General features: G+C 50.0%; 2 protein-coding genes across 7 annotated transcripts in view; both read left to right on the plus strand.

Annotated features, from left to right (window-relative positions):
- Positions 1 to 12,933, plus strand: part of ARAP3 (ArfGAP with RhoGAP domain, ankyrin repeat and PH domain 3) — a 16,909-nt gene extending 3,976 nt beyond the window's left edge. For 2 of the 5 annotated variants that reach the window (XM_027841950.1, XM_027841953.1), the window contains exons 8-33: positions 1,073 to 1,257; positions 1,404 to 1,510; positions 1,972 to 2,171; positions 2,310 to 2,395; positions 2,583 to 2,765; positions 2,901 to 3,009; positions 3,459 to 3,575; positions 3,755 to 3,902; positions 4,013 to 4,115; positions 4,470 to 4,689; positions 4,831 to 4,894; positions 5,370 to 5,533; positions 5,808 to 6,020; positions 6,312 to 6,417; positions 7,154 to 7,301; positions 8,232 to 8,300; positions 8,874 to 8,948; positions 9,041 to 9,155; positions 9,243 to 9,371; positions 9,538 to 9,671; positions 9,927 to 10,009; positions 10,112 to 10,147; positions 10,398 to 10,461; positions 10,572 to 10,709; positions 10,990 to 11,028; positions 11,272 to 12,933. In XM_027841950.1, the coding sequence (XP_027697751.1) occupies positions 1,073 to 1,257; positions 1,404 to 1,510; positions 1,972 to 2,171; positions 2,310 to 2,395; positions 2,583 to 2,765; positions 2,901 to 3,009; positions 3,459 to 3,575; positions 3,755 to 3,902; positions 4,013 to 4,115; positions 4,470 to 4,689; positions 4,831 to 4,894; positions 5,370 to 5,533; positions 5,808 to 6,020; positions 6,312 to 6,417; positions 7,154 to 7,301; positions 8,232 to 8,300; positions 8,874 to 8,948; positions 9,041 to 9,155; positions 9,243 to 9,371; positions 9,538 to 9,671; positions 9,927 to 10,009; positions 10,112 to 10,147; positions 10,398 to 10,461; positions 10,572 to 10,709; positions 10,990 to 11,028; positions 11,272 to 11,775 (3,539 nt within the window). In that variant the 3' untranslated portion in view covers positions 11,776 to 12,933. Of the gene's footprint in view, positions 1 to 1,072; positions 1,258 to 1,403; positions 1,511 to 1,971; positions 2,172 to 2,309; positions 2,396 to 2,582; positions 2,766 to 2,900; positions 3,010 to 3,458; positions 3,576 to 3,754; positions 3,903 to 4,012; positions 4,116 to 4,469; positions 4,690 to 4,830; positions 4,895 to 5,369; positions 5,534 to 5,807; positions 6,021 to 6,311; positions 6,418 to 7,153; positions 7,302 to 8,231; positions 8,301 to 8,873; positions 8,949 to 9,040; positions 9,156 to 9,242; positions 9,372 to 9,502; positions 9,672 to 9,926; positions 10,010 to 10,111; positions 10,148 to 10,397; positions 10,462 to 10,571; positions 10,710 to 10,989; positions 11,029 to 11,271 lie in introns of those variants that run through there. The other 3 variants (XM_027841952.1, XM_027841951.1, XR_003567291.1) reach the window with 3 other exon arrangements.
- A 277-nt stretch (positions 12,934 to 13,210) lies between these two features.
- Positions 13,211 to 22,173, plus strand: FCHSD1 (FCH and double SH3 domains 1). Of its 2 annotated transcripts, XM_027841959.1 has the most exons (20): positions 13,211 to 13,318; positions 13,555 to 13,652; positions 14,526 to 14,571; positions 14,847 to 14,914; positions 15,363 to 15,498; positions 15,660 to 15,796; positions 16,407 to 16,470; positions 16,651 to 16,779; positions 16,950 to 17,072; positions 17,383 to 17,478; positions 18,323 to 18,448; positions 18,618 to 18,722; positions 18,935 to 19,099; positions 19,395 to 19,523; positions 19,648 to 19,731; positions 19,969 to 20,086; positions 20,186 to 20,406; positions 20,876 to 20,960; positions 21,553 to 21,608; positions 21,748 to 22,173. In XM_027841959.1, exons 1-20 carry the CDS (start codon positions 13,298 to 13,300, stop codon positions 21,811 to 21,813), a joined length of 2,073 nt encoding a protein of 690 aa, XP_027697760.1. In that variant the 5' UTR covers positions 13,211 to 13,297; the 3' UTR covers positions 21,814 to 22,173. The 2 variants fall into 2 exon arrangements, with proteins under 2 accessions (XP_027697760.1, XP_027697761.1); XM_027841960.1 differs by lacking the exon at positions 13,555 to 13,652 and having other exon boundaries at positions 13,271 to 13,318.
- Positions 22,174 to 22,219: the final 46 nt, after the last annotated feature.

Genomic DNA, 22,219 nt, shown 5'->3' on the forward strand with positions numbered 1-22,219 from the left:
AAAAAAAAAAAAAAAAAAAAAAAAAAAAAAAAAAAAGACTGCGAATCACAGTGCTAGGTACGTATGATATAAAGACAAAAACAAAAAACAGCCTCCGACTTCAAAGAACTTATGTTCTACCGATTATGGCATGTAAACATAAGTAAATTCAAGATAATATGAGAAAGGAAACAGCAATAACAAGGGTATCAGGAAATGCACTAGATGGCCTGAGACTTGATGGAAGATAGGATTTCCAGAGGGGGAGAGGAGAAGAGACAGCATTCCAGGCATGAGGACAGCCTGGGCAAAGGCATGGATGGAGATGGGAGATGAAATGTCAAATGAGGGGAACAAGAACATAGGACACTTTGGACAGAACATAGAGTATACAAAGCAGAGTAATACAAAGTAAATCCAGAAAGGTAGTCTGGAACCAGATTGTGAAGGGCTTTAAATGACAAAACGAGGAGTTTGTGTTTTATTCTAGAGGCAATAGGAAGCCACTGGAAATTCTTGAGCTAGGAAGTGACATAATCAGAATTATGCCTGAGAAATATTATCTTGGCAGCTGTGTGGAGGATGGATTGCAAAGGTTAGAAATAGAGAGCAGGAAGGAGACTTTTGCAATAGTCCTCCCCAGAAGAGATAAGGAATTGAACTAGGGTGGTGGCAGTTTGAATGAAGAAAAGGGCACAGATACAAAAGATATGGTGATAGTAGAATTGACAAGATGTGGCCACTGACAGTATGTGGGCAGGGGTGTGATGAGGAAGAGGGGGAGGTTAGGGATAAGTCTGAGGTTGAGGTTATGAACCTGGGTGACTGAAAGAGTGGTGATGCATTCAACAGAAGCAGGATAATTTGGGGGAGGAACAAGTATAGAAAGAAACAATGATTCTATTTTGGCCGTGTTGAATTTGAGGTGCCTTGGAACTCTCAGATGGAGATGTCCACATATTGCTTCAAAGTGCTCTCTTAGAGGGTGGTCACGTCAGTCACAAACCCAGCTCCACTGTTCTCCTGAGCATTATCTGCATACTCCTCACTCTATGATTCAACTTCTCCAACACTCATCCCCATTTGCCTTCAGCTCAGAGGGACAACTGGTGCTCCACACTGCAGTCTCGGCTAAAGGAGCAACGGCTTCTAGGCAACCCCCGGCCACCTCATCCACCCCGTCCTCTCCGCACAGGGATCCTAGAACTTCGGGGACACAAAGCTAAAGTGTTTGCAGCTCTGAGCCCTGGGGAGCTAGGACTGTACAAGAGTGAGCAGGTAAAGGGGAAAGATGTAGCATAAGGGACGGGATGGAACCTGAGGTGGCACAGGCTGGATGGAGCCCTTAAGGAGGGTACTGTCCTCCAGCTCCTGAGCTCTAGATGGCTCTCTGATACTTCTCCCTCAACTCTCCACCTCTTTAGTCCTTTTCTCTGGGCATTGGAATTTGTTTCATTGAGCTTCGGGGCTGCAGTGTCCGGGAGACCAAGAATCGAAGCTTTGACCTTCTTACACCCCATCGATGCTTCAGGTGGGGATACAGGGCTTAAGTCTAGGATGGGACCTTCAGGTGGGGGTACAGAAGCTGGAATTCAGGGAGTCTTTGCCCTTCTGAATAACTCAGAAATGGGACTTCCTGGTGAAAAGACTTAGGGGAATTAGTGAGAGGGGTCAGTATCATGTTAGAAGGGTGTCTAAGGGGGCTTATGGATTCTCAGAATCAGAGGGGGGCTCAAAAACTATATAGTCCAATCCCTATTTGAATAAGCATCCTAAGACATATCCAACAGGTAACCATCCAGTCTTTACTTGAAAGCTTTCTAGTGAGGGAGAGCCTTACCACCTCCAAGGCCATCCACTCCTTTTGCATAGCTCATGATGAAATTACTAATAGCTGCCTCCAGGGAGCCAGTGGAAGCAGGAGGGTCTGAGGATGGATCTGTAGGAATGTACAAGGTGGGTCCTGATCTGCTGGCTCAAATATACCCCCAGCTTCACAGCGGAGTCAGCCTGTACTCGCCAGGTCTGGGCATCTGCACTGCAGGAGGCCATTACTGAGACTCTGTCTGACTATGAGGTGGCTGAAAAAATCTGGTCCAACCGAGCAAACCGACACTGTGCAGACTGTGGAGCAGCTCGTCCTGACTGGGCCTCAATCAACCTGGGAGTGGTCATCTGCAAGCATTGTGCAGGTGGGGAATGCTGGGCCTAGGGATAGAAAGACTGAGAGGGCAAGGCAGAAGTAGCAAGGGGATGACTCTGAGGAGGGGAGGGCAGTAGGAGCTCTATCTCCAAGGCTGGTAGTGTTCAAACCAGCCGCTTTCCTATAGGACAACATCGGGCCCTGGGCTCTGGGGTATCTAAGGTGCAGAGTCTGAAACTAGACACAAGCATCTGGAGCAATGAGATCGTGCAGGTAAAGGCAAATGGCGAAAAAGCTGAAAGCAGAGGTGGTTAATGGAAGAGGTTGGGTGGCCCAAGAGAGGGTGTCTGAAAAAAACCAAAAAGGATTTGGGGTATCCCAGGGAGCTGGAGATCTGTGAAAACGGGCCCCTGTTGGAACCAGTCATCACAGCCCCTTTGATCTCCTTCTCATCTGTCAGCTTTTCCTCATCCTGGGCAATGATGGAGCCAACCGGTTCTGGATAAAGGGACTGCCCCCAGGAGGAGGGCTGCATCCAGATACTCCCCCTGGCCCCCGTGGGGACTTCATCTCCCGCAAATACCGGCTTGGCCTCTTTCGGGGACCCCATCCTCAGTACCCTGACCACAGTCAGCTGCTGCAGGTAGGAGGGGTAGGGAGGATGGAAGGGGTCAACTTGAGGAGGGCAGTTTGGGGCTGTCCCTTAGACTCTCTGGGTTTGGGAGGGGGTGATAGCTACAGTGGGAGGGGATTGATGGCTGCCCCCTCCTTCACCCAGGCACTGTGTGCAGCTGTGATGGGACCCAACTTGTTGAAAACCATGATTCAGCTTTTCTCATATGAGGAACCGTGCTCTGAAGGCAGTTTCTCTAATCTCCTCCCCCTAGGTAATCCCTTTCTGGTGACTTCCTAGGGACCCTACCTCCAGCCCTCTAGGTCAAAGCCCCTTGCCTTTCTCTAACCTTGACATATCTTCCCAAATCCTCCCAGGACCTCTTCTAAGTTCCCTCAGTCCTGGATCCTTCCTTTATAATCCCCTTGGGTCCCTCCCTACTACAGAAAAATCTGGAGTTTAAATAATGGTCAGTTTTATATAGGCTTCATCCATGCAGAGTTGAATAGAAGGGGGCTTGAGGGACAAGTAAATGGGACTTGACACCTCATCAGCCCCACCTCACATTCTACCCTCCATCCCAGACTTCAATTGGGTGGGTGGGAAACTGAAGAATCTGGGACATGCTCCCATTATGATTGGAGCTAGGTAACTTGGGCTCACACCATCTACGCTGATCTCCTGACCTAATCTCCCCCCACCCCTTCCAATGTCATCCTTCAGACTCATCCCCTAGTGTGTACAATGAAGTCCTGGTGCCTGCTGCACTAAGTGGCTTTTTGTACTGCAGCCCAGTCAGCAGCAAACCTGGACCTCCACCCCACCGCCGGGGCCGGGATGGTGAGAAAGGGGACCTTGGCAGAAGAGTTGGGGGAAGAACAGAAGTGGTTCTGGAGGGGGGCCTGGGGCTTGTGAACACTTAATGCTGATGGGGAGGAATCTATACTGGGAAGGCTTATAAAGAAATGTTTAGAATGGAGGATACTGCCCAATATGTGGTGCCTCCCCCGTTTTTGCAGCACCCCCTAGGCTGTGGTGTGTGTTGGGAGCAGCCCTGGAGATGTTTTCATCAGAGACCAGTCCAGAGCCAATCAGTTTGATCCAGCCTCAGGATGTGGTGTGTCTGGGGGTAAGCCCCCCACCAGTTGACCCAGGGGACCTTGACAGGTAGCCCTCCAAGTACTTTCATAGTCTTTTCTTTCTATCCTCCCATCTTATAGATCCTTCTTCTTCTCTGTAATTCTCTCTGCTTCATTTCCCCAACTCTATGCCCCTAGGTTCCCATTCTCCTTTGAACTCATTCTGACTGGAGAAAGGGTCCAATATTTTGGAACTGATGGAGCTGATAGTCTGGAGGCCTGGACCAGAGCAGTGGGCAAGGTGAATCAGAGCTGAGAGTTCCCTTCATGATACACCATTACCTTTCACAAATTCCCTTTCCCCATCTCCAGGGCTCTCAAGCCCAGGCCTGTGGCATTCCCAAGGAGATGGTTAAGTCCCACCAACACCTCCACAACAACATCCCCTCTATCTCTATTCCCAGATAAACTAATTGATGTTTCCATTTCTTTCCATTTTGATTTTTCTCTCCTTTGATTTTTCTTCATCTCTCCCTGTACTTCCCTGTCTCTCCCATCTTTCCTCTTTGATCTTTTTCCTCATCTCTCCATGTTTCACTTGATGTCTTACTCTGTGTCTCCTCTGTCTATGTCTCTACTTTCTCTTCACCTGCAGTGGTTCTCCCCACTAAGCTGTCACCAGCTCCTGGGCCCTGGCCTGCTGAGGCTAGGCCGTTTACGGTTGCGGTCCCCTTCTCAGACTGCAATGACCCCAGGCCTCTGGCTGTCTGCCTTTGGCCTCCTCCGAGGTGACCACCTATTCCTGTGCCCAGCACCAGGCCCTGGCTCCCCAGCTCCTGAGGACACTGTGCACCTGAGAAGACTGCAGGAGATCAGTGAGCTAGGGGTGGGCGGGGTGGAGAGGGAAGGAGGAATTGAGGGGAGGAGGGACTAGAGGAAATGCCCTAATCTTTCCTTTGAGGGTCACTTAGAGGTCATAAGGGGTCTCTCCTCACTCTTCTCCCTACCCCTTCTAGGTGTGGTATCTGCAAACGACAGCCCTGATAAGAAAGACCATCTAGTCCTGGTAGAAACAGGAAGGTAAGAGCCCTTGAAGGAGCTGATCCTGCCCACCCCACCCCCAGCACTGGCTGTCCCTCTCCAGCACTCTGGCCTCATCTTGTGGCCTTGCTTCTGATGACATGGCCTGGTTGTCTCTGTGCACTCTGCCTCCTCTTCAGCTCTGCAGCCTGATCAGATTGAGGTATTCCTGCCCTCTGCTGGTAGCCGGAGGACTCAAGTCTAAAAATGAGCTGTCCAAAAATGGATTGGCCTGTCATAGGAAGTAGTCACTTCCTCATTGCTGGAGTTTACATTACAGTAGACACTGAATTACCATTTGTTAGGGATATCATGTGGAGAGAGTCTCTTGCTTAGCATAGATGGGCACTGAGGTCCCTTCCCACCATTAGATTCTAAAATTCTTTGGCAACTTGGCTCAGTAGCTTCACACCACCCGTCATTCTATACTGGTTCCCCTTCATCTGGCTCTGACCCAAGTCTCCTTGGGTCTCAGGACCCTGTATCTACAGGGAGAGGGGCGTATAGACTTTGCTGGCTGGAGCACTGCCATTGGAGGAGCAGCTGGAGGGGGGGGCACAGCGCTGCAAGGGCAGCAGATGAGTCGAGGAGACATTCCCATCATTGTGGATGCCTGCATCAGCTTTGTCACTCAGCATGGTGAGGAGGGACAGAGGGGAGAAGGAGACAGCACAGGGAGTGGTTCTATAGAACTGAGAGGGGAAGCATCCCTGGCAAGTAGGCTCTGTTAACTTCATCCAGTGCCATGAGTAAGAGAGCACTATCTGAGGGGCATGGAGGATTAAGGGTGGGTACTGGGCATGTAGAGGAGGATAGAAGATAGTTGAAGAATGAAGACTAGCAACTTTGAGATGTGAGAAAAAATAATGGAGGATAACAAGGTGCAATGAACTGTGACGGGCCGTGTCTGTAGGTCTACGTTTGGAGGGTGTATATAGGAAGGGGGGTGCTCGGGCACGAAGTCTCCGGCTCCTGGCTGAGTTCCGGCAGGATGCACGGTCAGTGAAGCTCCGGCCAGGAGAGCACTTTGTGGAAGATGTAACGGACACACTCAAACGCTTCTTCCGGGAGCTGGATGACCCTGTTACCTCTGCACGTTTGTTACCCAGATGGAGGGAGGCTGCAGGTAACTCCAAAGACCTCCTAGGAACTTGCCACAAGCAATTCAAACCCTTCCAGGATCCTCCCTCTTCACACTAATCCTTTCTCCATCTGGAGGTGGGGGTGGGGAGGTCATCCAAGTATATGACTAAGAGATAAACCTAAGTCATGCTTAGTTGTATCTGAACCCTGGTGTAGAGGAGTTTATGCTCTGGAGTGCCCCTAACCCCATCTCTACCTTATGTAAGTCCCTGCCTCTAACCCTAGTCTGTCTTCCAATTTTTACTTTCCCCAAACCTCATCTTCCTCTTTTCAGAGTTACCCCAGAAGTCTCAGCGGCTAGAGCGGTACAAGGAGGTGATTGGATGCCTGCCCAAGGTCAACCACAGAACACTGTCCACTCTCATTGGTCACCTCTACCGGTCAGTCTAGCACAGAGGTTCCCAAACTTATTTGGCTTATCGCCTCCTTTAAAAAAAAATTACTCAGCGCCCCCCTAGAAATCTACTTTCTTTAACCCTTTAATGGTTTTTTTTGACATTTGCATCATTTTGAAAAAAAATAAAATATTAAAAAGACACATCTTAAATTCTAATAACTTGTAAATTTGTGGGTTTTTTCCTGCATTGAAATTTTAATGATGAAACCATATAATATTGTATTGTAAACAAGTCATTACACACATATATTCTTGCTGGACTTCCTGACAATGCCCCACAAGCTTGCCTGCCAACACTTGCTTGTTAAGACCTGTCTGTAGACTTGAACACTAATCCATTATAACTTGCATTTTGTGTGTTCATTTGAAAAAGAATGTAATCCCTACAACTTTAACTCTATTACATGACAGATGAAACATGTATAAACAGTTTTTCAAAATTTTCTTCTCTTATCTTTTTTCCTTATGCTTCCACCACCCCCTTATTTTTATTCAGCGCCCCCCAACTGCACTAGAGGCTACTACTCCTCCAGGATGTGGTATCTCCCACTTTGGGAACCTATGGTAGCCCAATGTTTCTTCATCTCCCAAGCTGACCTCACAGTGTTTTTAACTCATTGCCCATAATGGTCTCTTAAAGGACTCCTGCCATTGACTTCAGTCTAACAATTGGACTATGTTAGTGGTCACATTCCAGGACTCTCATGCCTCTCTCCCAGGGTGCAGAAATGTGCAAGTCTGAACCAGATGTGTACTCGGAACCTGGCCCTGTTATTTGCACCAAGTGTGTTCCAGACAGATGGGCGAGGGGAGCATGAGGTTCGGGTGCTGCAGGAACTCATCGATAACTACATATCTGTCTTTGATGTAAGGAGGAGAGACTTCCCAACTCCAGTGACTCTTTAATCCATTGACATTGCACATCCTCAGTCTCAATGCCTTTCAATCCTTCTCCCCTTCACCAGCCCTCAATATCAATAGCCTGAACTGCCCCACATCAGTGGCCATCTCTTTTCTCCCTCCCTGAGGCCTGTAACCCTTCCTCCCAAGACCTCACCTTTGTGACCACGCTGTTGTGACTGTGTCACTCTGGCCTTGTTTCTTTTCCTATTTATATGTTTTATTGATGCCTTTTTGTTTTTATGTCATAGGTATTTCCAGATACTTCTCCTTTCCCCCATCCTACCCCAATGGCCTTTTATTGTGACCAAAAAAAAAAAAAAGAAGCAGTTATGAAAAACCAAATTCTGACAATATATACAACATTCTTAACCAGTAGTTCTCCATCCCTTAAATGAAATTAGGGATGTACATTTCATCTTTTCTGATAGTCTCCTCATTTCTACCACTCTCACCCCACTGACCCTCAACTGCTAATCTCTGACCCTCCTCATCCTTCATAATAAACACATTCTGATTTTCTCAGGGCTTCTAGGTGGAAAGGTAGGGAGCTAGGTGGCATAATGGGTAGAACCCTGGACCTGGAGTCAAGAAGACCTGAGATAAAATCTAGCCACAGATACTTACAAGCTGTGTGACTCTGGGCAAGTCACTTAACCTCTGTCTGCCTCAATTTTCTCAGCTATAAAATGGGGATAATAATAGCATGAACCACCCAGGGTGGCTGTGAGGATCAAATGAGATAACATTTGTAAAGTACTTTGTAAACTTGAAGTGCTATATAAATGCTAACTATTATTATTATTATTATTCCACCACCCAGAAACTTTCTCTATTAGGTTTCTTTATGCTCCCATAGTTCCCCAACACTTCCCAGTGTCTCTTACTCTCCCACAGATCGATTCAGACCAAGTGGCTCAGATTGACCTGGAAGTCAGTCTCATAACTACCTGGAAGGATGTGCAGGTAAATCGGCCCAGATCCTCACTTATAGCATTGGGGGGCATCAAGAGAAGATGCTGAGGGGCAGCTGGGTGGTCCAGTGGATAGAGCTCTGGCCTTGGAGGCAGGAGGGCCTGAGTTCAAATCCAGCCTCAGACACATGACACTTATTAGTTGTGTGACCCTGGGCAAGTCACTTAACCTTGATTGCCTCACCCAAAAAAAAAAAAGATTCTGACTCTCTGGCTAAATCAGGAGACTCTTCCAAAATTCCCCTCTGGATCCCTTCCCTATTTTCCTAGAACCTCAAGATGTGGAGTTCTCTCCTTCCCTTTGACCCTCTGACCCATCCCTCACCTCAATCTCTATCCCACTCTCACCCTCCAATCTATAAAGGCTTCAAGGGATTCCAAATGATATACTCAACTAATTCCCCTGTCCCTGTCCCAAGTATAAGGGCCAGGAGGAAACTAAGCAATGTGAGTAAGTATGGCCAGTGATCTGAAGCAGCAAGAGGGGGCCTCTGAGCTTGACCATTTATCCACACCTGCTTCTCTACTCTTCCATTGACTGATTTCTTCCCACCCCACCCCAAAGCTGTCACAAGCTGGAGACATCATCATGGAAGTGTACTTGGAACAGCAGCTACCAGACAACTGTGTCACCCTGAAGGTCAGTCTTGGAAGGACTGGAAAGGAAACAAAAGGATGGGAGGAAGATTGAGAGCTGCAGCCCTGGCTCTTGCTATCTTTCTCTGGCCTCAGGTTTCCCCAACACTGACTGCTGAGGAGCTGACAAATCAGGTACTAGAGATGAGGGGAGCAATAGCTGGCACAGACCTGTGGCTGATGTTTGAGATCCGGGAGCATGGAGAGCTTGGTGAGTTGGGCTCTGATGAGGACTGGCCATAGGTGGGAATGCATTCCAGGCTATGGGCTCCTCTAATCTCTATGCCTTACCTTTCAGAGCGGCCCCTGCACCCAAAGGAACGGGTTCTAGAACAGGCCCTGCAATGGTGCCAGCTCCCTGAACCAGGCTCTGCTTCCCTGTTGCTGCGCAGGGTCTCCCTAGCCCAGGCCAGCTGCCTCTTCACAGGTGAGGCCAGCCCCCTTAATCCCTTGTTTATCCCAATACTACTTGTGTCCTCTCCCTAACTAGACATAGAGTGTATAGTCCATCCACAGAGCACTGAACCACTTATCCTTGAATTATCCCACTCTCCCCAGTTTCCTTGGTCCATCACTTGCCCATCTATGCCCAGGTGTGCGTCGGGAGAGTCCTCGGGTGGGCCTGCTTCGGTGCCGGGAAGAGCCCCCCAAGTTGCTAGGAAGTCGTTTTCAGGAAAGGTTCTTCCTACTTCGGGGACGCTGCCTATTGCTGCTCAAGGAGAAAAGGGTGAGTACCTCTGGGATAAGTCATCTTCAGATCACCATAGCCCCATCCCAGAGATGATCCTCCATACGCCCCTGAGATGATTCTACAGTCTTCCCCACCTACCCTTGAAATTCCAGACACCATAGGACTGTGGGCTTGGAATTGGTAAGGTCACCTTGGGCAGGGAGGAGGTGATCCTGATCATTTTGTCATCCTCATGACCTTTCTGATCCTGGTTCCTCATGGACTAAATGACTTCCCTGACCTTGTCTCCAGAGTTCTAAGCCAGAGCGAGAATGGTCTTTGGATGGTGCAAAAGTTTACCTAGGAATACGCCGAAAGCTAAAGCCACCAACACCGTGAGTCACCTGAAGGCCTTGTCTTCTCTCCCATTCATACGTTTTCACACCTCAATTCATCCCTCTTCTTTTTCCTCAACATTGCTCTCCCTTGGTTCCTAGATGGGGGTTTACACTGATCCTGGAGAAGCTGCAGCTGTGAGTATCATCATTTATTCCAAGGCTTCCTTCCAATTTTTTTCCTCTTGCTCTACCTGTGCCGCTCTCCTCATTCCCTTTCTCTCCCTTATCTCTTTTCCCCTTTGACTCCTTTTACTTCATTCATTACCTTCTTCACTGTAGACTGACAGAGGGTAAAAATGTCTGGCTGCTACTGCATACCCCAGTTCAATGTCTTTGTTCAGCCACTTTCACTCTCTCTTTCCTTTTCTCTCTGACCACTCCTCAGCTACCTGTCCTGCACAGATGAGGATGAGATGTGGGACTGGACAACCAGCATCCTTAAAGCCCAGGTAAATAAGAAGCTGAGATGAGGAGGTGAGATTGTGTGCCCCACACTACTCTTCACACACTCCTTGTGAGCTGGCTCATACCCACTAATATCTCCCATGTCCCTGCCCAGCATGATGATCAGCAGCCTGTGGTCCTTCGGCGGCATTCCTCTTCTGACCTAGCCCGACAGAAATTTGGCACAATGCCCCTGTTGCCTATTCGAGGTGATAACAGTGGTGCTACCCTGCTTTCTGCCAACCAGACACTGGTATGACCCCTCCCAATCCCTCCTTAACCAAGTCCCTATACTCAAGACACAGTCTCGTTCCCCCTGCCCTTGTTCTTCACGGCCAAGCTTTGCAAGCTCAAGGTTGGGGTCAATCTACTCACAAGGGGACAGGGTTAGGGCAGCATCTCACCCTCCAATGAAGTCCACCATCCTCCATGCCCACTCCCTGCTCAGTGTCTCAATGTTCCTATTCCCCCTGCTCTGCTCTCTGCCTGTTGTTGCTCATTGTGTCTTTCCCACTCCTACTGCCTGTGCCCAGCGCCGACTGCACAACCGGAGGACGCTATCCATGTTTTTTGTGAGTACTGTGCCCCCTTCCCCCAATGCCATGTGCTCTCCTGTGTTCCTCTGTGCCCACCCCTGAACAGGGGACCGCTATGTGCTCCTGATGCGCTAAACATTGGTTGCCCTGTGAAGCTGGGAGCATGGTTCTGGGGGGGGGCGGAGCTACTAGGGCATTAGACTATCGTGACAGAGGGGAGGGGCCCTTAGGGGGATAAGAGATATCCCTGGAACCCTAATCCATCCACTCCACATCCAGCCCCTGAAGCTGTCTCAGGATTCTGTGGAAGAGCAAGAAGAAGAGGCTGAGGAGCCAGTGTATGAAGAGGTAGGAGCCTTCCCTGAACTGACCAAGGACACTCCACTTCCACTGGACCAGACATCTGAACCAGAGGTCCCTAAGGATTCCCCCACCAGCCAGACTGCATTTCCAGAGCAAAGCCAGAGCCTACAGAGTGACCGTCCCCCCCTTTCTAAGTCAAGCTCCCTTGGACAAGAGAGGGGACCCCCAGAGCCGCCTCCTGGTCCCCCTCGGAAAACCAGTTTTCAACATCATTTGTCTCTGGAAGATAAATTAGTACAGGAGCTAAACTCACTGATTCTGCGAAAGAGTGAGGCCTCTGCTCCCAGTCTCCCAGCCTCTCAGCCTCCCAGCTCCCCAACACGGACCCCTAACCCCATCAGCCACCCTATGCAAACTCCTGGACACTCTCCCAAATCTCCCTGTAATTCCCATTCCCCATCTGGCCAACCCCTTACATGACCCTGAAGCCAGCAACCAACTCTAGGATGAGGTGGTAGAAGGACCTGATGCTCAAGGGACAAAGGACAACAAACATTTGCTAAATGTCTACCCTCTGAGGGACTAAGTTTAAGGCTGGAGATAGAAAGATAAAAAAGGATTAAAAAGCCCCTGCCTTAAGGGAGCTTATATTCTACAGACTCCAGGCTCCTACCTACCTACAAGAATATTCGAAGCACCTATGGGAACTCCCTCAACCACAGACCAGGAGAGCCCATCCCTGTCCCTGAAAATCCAGTGTGGCATGGTATAGTGGAAAGGATGAGTCAGGAAACCTGGGCTTTAGCCAGGATTCTGTCACTAACTAGTTCTGTGACCTTGGACAAGTTCTTTCCCTCGCAGAACCTCAGTTTCCTCATCTGTAAAATAATGGAGTTTTTCTGAGGTCCCTTCCAGGACTGACATTTTATGTTCCAAGACCCCAAAAGAAGCTCAGTGTTCAGAAGGCCTGTTGGATTGAGAAGGTTTGGATGCAGGCAGCCAGGCAGGGTGAGAATCCATTGAATAAACTTTGAAAACAAAACAGCTACATGTTTGCCTTTGCTTCCCCTAAGAAACGGATTGAGGGGGTGGAGAAAACTGGGTCAAGGACATTAAGCTTAAATTATATACGACTTGGGAGAGTATCAGCTCAGTGCACGATGCCTTGAAAGAAAAGGGGAGAATTGGGGGAGTTTGAGACACTCCCTGGAAAATAGAGCACTTCTGGGGTAACAAGTGAGACATCCCTCTTCCACCTCCAGGGCGCTCCTCTCAGCCCAGTATCGCTGAGTACTGGGGAGCTTCTACAACGTACCTTTGTTTGGCCCAATTGTCTCTCCCATTCTCGGGCCCCAGGCAGCTCTCTCACCGGGACTGCTCTGGCTTTTCCGGTTCGGTGAGAATTTGGGGAAGTCAAATCCCAGAGCCCCCGAACCGGGACCTAACCCAGCCCTGGCTGCCCCTGTTTCCACCCTAGTTTCCCCCGAATCAGTTTGTCCCACCTCTAAGGGCATCGACGTCATCACAACCACTTCCTCTACCTTCTTCTGTCTGCTCCCCCCCCCTTTCCCCGTCCGGTGGTGGTCGGACTACAGTTGCTGATCTGCATATGTAAATAAACATATTTGCATAAAAGAATACATTGGCTAAAGAGACTAATTATGGGTTGAGTCAGCGGCTCAGACGGAAATGGAACCCAGGCGTCCAGACTCCCCAGCATAGGTTCTCTCCCCAGCCCCGCAGACGCCGCGTCCTCCCTGCGGCCCCTGACCTCCCTCTCTGGTCATTCACCCGCCAGGCTCCCCAGGGCTCCTCCCCGTCCTCCGCTTCCCCGTCGCCAGCCTCCCGAAGTTGGCGCGGCTGAGATCCGTGCTGGGGCTGGACAGGGGAAGAGGGGTGGTGGAAAGGGGGGCCGGGGGCGGGGCTTGTCTGGAGGGGTGGGGCCTCCAGGAGTTCCGGAGTCAGAGTCACAGCTTCGGTCGGGTCTGGAACCAGAGTGAAGATGCAGCCGCCGCCGCGAAAAGTGAGTGCACTTGGGAAGGTGGGGACAGAGCAGCCCGTCTGGCGGGCGGTGAGAAGGGGCGCCAGGGCCGGGGGGTCAAGGACGAGGGAGGGAGCGAGAAAACGAAGACAGCCCCGCCTCCTGGTCCCCGCCCCTCGAGCCTCCCCACCCCCCACGTGGGGTCCAGTTGGAGCATTTCTAGAATTGAGCTTCAGCCCCTATTCCTACCCCAGTGGAATAGATTCCCTTCCCCTTAGGTGAAGCCGGTCCAGGAGGTGAAGCTGTGCTTTCTGGAGCAGCTGAGCATCTTACAGAGTCGGCAGCAGAGAGAGGCCGACCTACTGGAGGACATCAGGTAGTTTCTCTTCTGGAGAAATCGACAGGAACCCTTAGCCAGGCCTGTTGAGGGGCATCAGCCGCTGTCTCTAACACCTCTTGACACACGCATAGAAACACCCCCAACGATACACACATGTTGCTTCCTACAGACATGCCGTCCCACAGACAGACCCCCCCTCCCCCGCAAGACACTACACAAACAGTCCTACGAATAGATACCCCTAACACTAGACTGTGTTGTGGTGGATAGGATAGGGAATGAATAGAGGAAGGGGATGGAAGGTCATAAACTATTCTACAGTTCTGAGATATACCAAGAAGAGAATGTGTTCACTATATTGTAGAAGGTGCTATATCTATAGCCCCCTCAATAAGCTTTTCTACCTTAGTACACACTATAGTATATAGTCCCTCATGCACATATACAGCCCCTAGTTAGAGATATCCCTAAAAAACCCTCCCCTAGCCCAGCCAACAGCCCAAGACTGTGTATATCATTTCCTCTTCTTCCGCCAATGCATATACAACTACCTCCCGAAATTCCCCAATAATATGTTTAGAAAATGCTCCGCTTCCTCCAAAATCTGTTTCACACAAACCTTATCTGTCTTATATGTCTCCACTTCCTTGACAGGAACCAAAGTATATTTCCCCAGGGTGCTAGCTATCTCTAACTCAGCCCCATTGGGGGTACTAGAGGCCATTGTTTTGGAGAAATAGCAGTATAGGCCACACTAAAGTCACTCCCTGATTCTATATATTCTAGTTCACTCCTAATCTCCCAACCTCATCCCATAGAGGTTGGGATGTATGGTCAGTGGCAATGGGTGTTAGGAGGTGCTGGAGGTGTGGGGAAGGTGGAGGAGCTAATAAACTTTTATCTCAACAGATCTTACAGTAAACAACGGGCAGCCATTGAGAGGGACTATGGACAGGTAAGGAATGGTTGTTCCTGAGGGCAGCTCCTCACATCTCTTCCCTGAGAAGTAGTACCCTGCTATTTATGCCCACTCATATCCCACACTCACCATACATGATATTCATACTTCTTTTCAATTCTGTGCATCCCAAACCCATTTCCTTTCCTTTCTCAGGCTCCCCCAAGGAACCATGAACCCTGACTGTCCTTTCCTTTACTCCATGGGTGGTGGTGGTGATGGTGATTGGTTTTGATATATGGGGCTGTGTATATGATGGGCTCTTCCCCTAGGCATTACAAAAATTGGCTGGGCCATTCCTGAAGAAAGAAGGACATCGGGGCTTGGAGACTGATAGCAGGTGGGGAACGGGAAAGAAGTGGAAAATTGGGGCAGAGAAACTAAATAAAGCTGGATGACCAAGATACTAAGCAGTCCCTGGGGATAGGGGGCCAGAGAGTTGGGCTTGGTGGGGTGGGGTTCAGGTGAACTTGGAAAGCTGAGGCTAGAGCTGATGCTGTAGCTAAGGTAGGAAGGAGGCTGACCCAGCAAGGACATGGCAGTGGGGGTGGGGAGGCTGTCAAGTGATCCCTGTGGCTAAGCTAATGGACAGATCGATTGATGGACTGATGGGTCTGCAGGGAATCAGGGGATGGGGCAGGCAAAAGAATCTGTTTCACTCATTGGGGGAAGGGGTTATAAACACAAAATCCTTGTTTCTCATGTATTTTAAGGATTATAATGCTCTAATATGCCTTCCCAACCCAACTCTGACCTTGGTTGTTGTTTTTTTGGGGTGAATGGGGCAGGACTGTGTTTAATGCCTGGCGATGCCTGCTGGAGGGCACCATGGCGGGGGGCCAGGCCCGAGTTCTTGCCGCTGACCGATACCGAGACTTGGCTGGGGGCACAGGGAGAAATGCCAAGGAGCAGCTGCTTAGGAAGGTGTGGGGAGTGGCTTTTGGAGGGTACACTGAGGAGAGAGGACTAAAGGGGGAGGACGTCCCGGAAAAGTGGGGTGGGCAGCTGACCTGAGGGAGGAGTAAGGTGGATGTGATGGTGCCCATGTATTTGGGAGGGTGCCCATGTCCTGGAGGTACCCCCAGGGTGCTGAGCAGTTGCAGCGGGCCCAGGCTGAAGTGCTGGAGTCTGTGAGGGAGCTGAGCCGGAGCCGGAAGCTGTATGGGCAGCGGGAGAGAGTGTGGAGCCTTGTTCAGGAAAAGGCAGCTGATGTCCAGGCCAGGTAGGGGCTCTGGGGAAATGGAAGTCCTGGGAGGGAGGCAGTAGAAGGCTGAGGGTGGGGGAAGCCCCAGAGCAGGACTAACATGGGGCAATAAGAGAGATATGTGATGTAGTATTTGGAGTCAGGAGATTTGGGTTAAAATGTGAGCTTTGGTATTTGTTAGCTATGGGACCATGGGGGAGTTACTTAATCTTTCTAAACTTCATTTGCCATATCTGTAAAATGGGATAATAATACTTGCTTTTTCTACCTCACAGGGGAATGAAGGAAACACTGCAAACCTTAAAGCACTATAGAAATGGGAATTATTTATTATTATTATTAATATCTCTAGGGCAGGGTGGGGGAGAGAAAAAATATACATAATAACTTTATTATATATTTAAAAGGAATAGCAAGTTGTACATAACAGATTTGCAGTTTCATATGCAATTATCTTTTTTTACTATATCATGTCATGGAAATGCTTGTCTTATTCCATAAATTGAAAATAAAAAATATATAAATAAAACATATAACATACCACAATACAACACAACATAACATGATTAATACAACTAGTTTCTCATTTACTTCCCTTCTCTATCTGCCCTAAATCTAACTCCTTCAGGCTGAATCGAAGTGACCATGGTTTGTTTCATACTCGGACCAGCCTTCAGAAACTCAGCGTCAAGGTCAGATGCGGGGATTGGCGTCCAGGGAAGATGACAAATGACTAGAGGATATGGCTGGGAAGTGATGAACTGTTCTCCAGTTTTGGGCTAAATTAAGAAGAAGCTATGACCTGTGGGAAATGCGGTGGGGGCTCCAGGGTGCCCTGTCCCACATGCTTATTTCTTCTTTTGTCCCCTCAGTTATCAGCCCAATCAGCCCAGTACTCCCAGCAATTGAGTGCTGCCCGGAATGAATATCTGCTTAGCTTGGCAAGCACCAATGCCCACCTTGGGCATTATTACCAAGAGGAGCTGCCTGCGCTGCTCAAGGTAAGTCAAGCCCTGTAGGACCCCGCCTTTGTCTCTGGAACATCACTGCTGTTATTCTAGCTGTGGCCTGCCAGAGGCCAAGCAGTCAGAAGCTCTTCCCTCTCTGCTCTCTCAAGCCTGAGCATGGGAAGATAGAGGTCAAGGCTTTAGTGTCTTGGGATCTCCTCTAGGGCTTGGTTGGGGACCTGTCTGAGCAGCTGGGTGACCCCCTGGCCCTGTTGAGTCGCACAGAACTGGAAGCTGCCCAGCAGGAACTGGAACTGGCCCAGAGAGGGAGACAGGTGATCACTCAGGTCAGTTTCCTCCCCATCCTTGCCCCAGAACCAAAACCGGCCCTCCAACATAGACCTTCTCATTAGCATAGAACCTCATCCTTTATCTCCAAAAGTCCCTCTCCACAATGTAGATCTCTGCTTACCTCCAAAAAATTCCCCAGAGTAGGCTTTCTCTCAACTCAGATTGTTTTTGCTTGATCTCAGCACAAGAAAGCTTTCTCTCCATTTGCCCCCACCATGCATCTTTTTTTGTTTTTCTCCTCCTCCACACCAATGGCTCACTAGCTCTTCCTGAGGAGTACTTGTCTCCATTCTCCCTTGCCCCCAGGTAAGCTGGGAACAAGAGTTGCTGCACTTTCTCCAAGAGCCTGGAGTGTTCTCCCCCACACCACTACAGCAATTTCAGCCAATGGGATCTGACCAGGTGAGATCCTCTTCTTTTTTTTTTTCTTTCTTTTTTTGTGAGGCAATTGGGGGTTAAGTGACTTGCCCAGGGTCACACAGCTAGTAAGTGTCAAGTGTCTGGTCTGAGACTGGATTTGAACTCAGGTCCTCCTGACTCCAGGACTGGTACTCTATCCACTGCGCCACCTAGCTGCCCTGAGATCCTCTTCTATCTCTTTTTCTCAGACCAGTCTCAGGACAAATGTCCTTGTGTTTGGGGTATCCTCTATTACTCTGGAACTAGACCAGATGCTGTGTGCCTAGGGAACAGGGTATTCAAGGTCACTGTCCCCTTCAAGCTTTGATTCTCCTTCTTAGTAAGGGTATCATCCCATCTCTCCCAAAGGTTCTTCATCTGGGCTTCCCTATATGTAAATGTCTGTCCCTGCCTGTACATATTGGTGTCTGTGTTCTTTCAATTCAATTCAACAAGCATTTTTTGAGTGCCTCTAAGTACAAGGCACTGTGCTAGGTATTGGAGATACAGTGACAAAAATGAAAAATCCTCTGCCCTCAAGGAGCTTCCATTCTGCTGGAATGATAACAGATATCTATTTAGGCCTTTAAGATTGAAAAAGTTCTTTACCCACTTTATCATATTTTATCTTCCTAAGAACTTTATGTGGCAAACACTACATGTGTGTCCGTGTTGGGGGTTTGTCCTTATCCCTGATGTGTCCTCATCTCTGTGCCTCTGCCCCTGGAGAGAGAGACAGAGATAGACAAAGAGAGAGACAAAGAGGGAGACAGAGAAGGCTGGAAAATGATCAAGGTAGGGGAAGTGGGGGGCACTGTGCTTCCTCCTAATGCCTGCCCATGACCAGGTGTGTGTGCTGGAGCTGGAAGGAGGCTCAGGGGGTATTCCAGGAGAAAGTGGCCTGAAGAAGGAGGCTCAGCACTGGGCCAACAGAGCTGCCCGAGATTACAAAGTCCAGAGTCATGGGCAGCGGGTGAGTTGGGGAAAGTCTGGAATGGTATGGGAAGAAAGAAAGGGCTTGAAGAGGGGAGTTGTGAGGAGAAGGGAAACAATTTATCATGTGAGTCATAGGGCATCTCAAGCTGAAAATGGAGTTTCAATCAAGAGGACTCCCCCTCTTCCCATCCTCCTTCTCAAACCAGGTGCTGCAACGGTTAGAGCTGAAAAGGCAGCAGGCCCCGGAACGGGAGGCCTTAGGTGTGGAACTTCGACTTCAGGAAGTTAAAGAGAGTGTTCGTCGTGCTCAGGTGTGGACATGACTGGTGCCAGCCTAAGGCTGTGTGTGTAAGGGTGCCCTTTCCAAATCCCTTGCCTCAGTGGTCCTGGCAAGAAGAGTTGGGTTGGTTGGGACACACTTCACTGGTGGGACAGGGCATAGGGGAAGGTGAAAAGCTAGAGTTGTTGTGTGGCCCCTTGCTCCATCATGTACCCTCTTCCTCCTCCCTTGTCCATGTGCCAGGTCAGCCAGGTGAAGGGGGCTGCTCGACTGGCTGTGCTGCAAGGGGCTGGGTTGGATATAGAGCAGTGGCTTCGGCCAGCTATGTCCCAGGCCCAGGAAGAGCTGGAGCAGGAGAGGCGGCTCAGTGAGGCCCGGCTATCCCAGAAAGGAGACCTCTCTCCCATGGTGAGATAAGACTTTCCCTCCCAAAGAAAAGCCCATCCCTACTGATTCCTCTCCTCCCACCAAGGAGGATCCTTTCCTCCAGAGTGAGGATGTTTTCAAAGGCTCCCTCCGCCATAGTAAAAACTCGACTAAATTGGAGGACAGACCCTGATCAGAGGATTTATCGCCGTAGCCAAGGAAACTGATGCAGAGGTTTGGGGTTGGGCAAGCACATCTTTGATGAATGGTGAATGCAATTCTGGGGATGGGAGACTATGGTCAAGGAACTGATACCCCCTTCTGTGTCTCCTACCAGGCAGAGGATGCAGAACTGTCAGATTTTGAGGACTGTGAGGAGGGGGGGGAGCTGTTTCAAGAGCCAGCTCCCCCAACCCTCTCCGCTAGGTCCCTCCCTTGCCCGGCACATGTTGTCTTTGGCTATCAGGTGGGAGCACAGTGGTTGGGGCTAGGGAGAGCCCCGGGGTGGGAGAGTGAACACCCCTTGAATGAGAGTGGGGAGGGAAGGACAAAGAATGGTCTGGACCTGAGTCCATACCTGTGGGATTCAGGCCGGGCGGGAGGATGAGTTGACCATCACAGAAGGGGAGTGGCTGGAGGTCGTGGAGGATGGGGACGCAGATGAATGGGTCAAGGTATGTGTTGGGGCCCTAGGGAATGAGGGTGAAGGGGTGAAGGCCCTGGGCTCTGACACTGAGAGGGGATGGAGAGCATGGGAACTATTTCTAGATGGTCCCTAAGGAGAGATGGAGCTGAAGGCCCTTTTTAAGACAGCAAGCTCCTGGGGGGAGAACCCTGGGAGGTTTGATCCAGTTGGATTTCTCCCTTCTCCATCACATCCAATGCCTCCCCACCTTTTCCATCGTGATCAGGCTCGGAATCAGCATGGTGTGGTGGGTTATGTCCCAGAGCGATACCTTGACTTCCCAGACCTTGCTGCTCCTCAGGAGGGACACCACAGTGACAACCCCCCAGGGGGAAATTCCACAGGTGAGGGGGCCTCAACACATTAGGAGACCAGTGGTGTTAAGGTGGAGTGTGTCATGTCCTTGTTATCCCCTTCATTGTCTCCCTGGTCCTGTTCTACAGTGTGCCTGGCCCGAGCCCTGTATAGCTATGCAGGCCAGAGCGCCGAAGAACTGAGCTTCCCAGAAGGAGCATTGATCCGGCTGCTGCCCCGTGCCCAGGGTGGTGTGGATGATGGCTTTTGGAGGGGAGAGTTTGGGGGCGAAGTTGGAGTTTTCCCTTCCCTGTTGGTCGAGGAGTTGTTGGGCCCTCCAGGACCCCTGGACTCCCCAGACCAAGAAGAGGTGATCTGGCTTTATACCTTAAAAGGATGTCTAGTGTTCCCTGCCCTAAGGGTGAAGGGGTGAGGGCCCTGGACTCTGACTCTGAGAGGAGATGGAGAGCATGGGAAGTATTTCTAGATGGTCCCTAAGGAGAGATGGAGCTGGAGGCCCTTTTTAAGACAGCAAGCCCCCGGGGGAAGAACCCTGGGGGGTTTTGATCCAGTTGAATTTCTCCAAAAAGGGTCTCTAAGAAATTTCTCCAGGAGGGTGCAACATCCATCAGGCCTGGGCTATAGGCATTAGCACCTCCCCCCCTCCCCCCTCCCCCGGGGTACAGGCATTTTATTACAACTTGTGTTAGGGAGCTGAGGGGTGGTATAGGATGGAGAAGTGGGGGGAAGGTGAGAGGCAAGGTCTCCCTTTCTCCCAAACACAAGGGCTGACTTCCTCAGAAGACTTCCATTCATAAAACTCCTGCCTTATCTCCCAGATGCTGCCATCCCCATCCCCCCCAAACTTCTCTCCTCCAGCTCCCATCCCTACTGCTGGTAGGACTGCAGGAGCTCTGTCTGAGGGTGAGTTGGGGAACCTGGGATTGAACAGAGACAGAGGACTCATAGGGAAAGAATGTTTTACACCATATCAAATTGAAATTCTTCTGTCAGGCTTCCAAAGCCCTCTTTAATCTAGCCCTACCCCACCTATCCATCTTCTATTCCATGAATCTCCTAAAAGACACAGTCTGCTCTAGTTAAGCCTTTTAAAAAATTGTTGTCTATGTTGTGTCCCACACCACAACTCCCCCTACCCCTGTTGCCATCACCACCTGGAATATCCTCTCCATGCTCCCCAGCATAACTTAACCTTAGCTGAAGGCTTCTGTGATCTGAAATGATCTCCTTTTCTCTCTCTTGAGTTTTTATAACATCCATAACCTTTAGCATGCTATTTAGTATTTAATTATACATTTTCTTGTATTGCATACTATTATTCCATATGTTAATCTTGTTTCCCTAACTAGTTAGAAGCTTTTTGAGAGCCTATGTTTTAGACTCTTTCTGTGCCCTGATAGGGCCCACACAGGAAGGCAAAATAGGTACTAGATAAATTATTGCTTTGATTGATCTGATGGCTCCAAGTTTGCTGACCTCTTGTTCTTTCTCCAAGACCACCCACTGGATTGCTTTGGCCCAGTTGATTCATCAACCCCTCGTCTCCGGCCGGTAAGACCTCTTCTCTGGGGTAGGCTATGTAGGAAGATGGTTCACCTATCCTGGCCTACGCTGTGAAATATGTGGGAGGGATGTCTAAAGGAGATTGGTTCTGGGGTTGTGGCACTGATTGTTGACACTTTCCTTGTAGCTTCGCCCACCCCCACCCCCACCCACCAAAATCCTGGAGCCTGAGAGATTGGAGCCCCTCACCTGAGCCCAATGGGGAGTCCCAGCCTCCTCCTTATCAATGCCTCCCAACTGTTGAGTGGCTGCCACCAGAGAAAGTGTGATGACCTCTCCCCAACCTCATCTCCCCTCATGGAAGCCAAGGCTGGGGCAGGGCCCTAGAACACCTAGGCAGTATAGATGGGTCAGGTTTCCTGTGTTTTGGATTGCCGTCCTGAGGCTGTGGCCACTAATGACTTGTCCCACCACCCACCTCCCTCTCCCCACCCCTGCCCCTGGTGGGTTGGGGGGGAGGGGTCAAAGTTGTGGGAACCAGTGTGCAGATCCGCTGTAATAGTCTGAGCTGATTTATTGACAGTGCAATAAAGGGGCGAGGAGCCCAAGCCAGTGCCTGAGCTTTTGTGTGCTGAGAGGGAGGCCTAATGGGGAGTATT

Source organism: Vombatus ursinus, unplaced genomic scaffold (genome assembly GCF_900497805.2).
Source record: "Vombatus ursinus unplaced genomic scaffold, bare-nosed wombat genome assembly UNPS02014863.1, whole genome shotgun sequence".
In the NCBI taxonomy this organism is placed as follows: domain Eukaryota; kingdom Metazoa; phylum Chordata; class Mammalia; order Diprotodontia; family Vombatidae; genus Vombatus; species Vombatus ursinus.

Excerpts from the sequence above, each read along its gene's own strand:
- FCHSD1 (XM_027841959.1), top strand. The coding sequence starts at position 13,298 with ATGCAGCCGCCGCCGCGAAAA. Across the intron at positions 13,319-13,554 it reads TGCAGCCGCCGCCGCGAAAA|GTGAAGCCGGTCCAGGAGGT; the intron begins GTGAGTGCACTT and ends CCTTCCCCTTAG. Across the intron at positions 18,449-18,617 it reads TCCAGAGTCATGGGCAGCGG|GTGCTGCAACGGTTAGAGCT; the intron begins GTGAGTTGGGGA and ends TTCTCAAACCAG.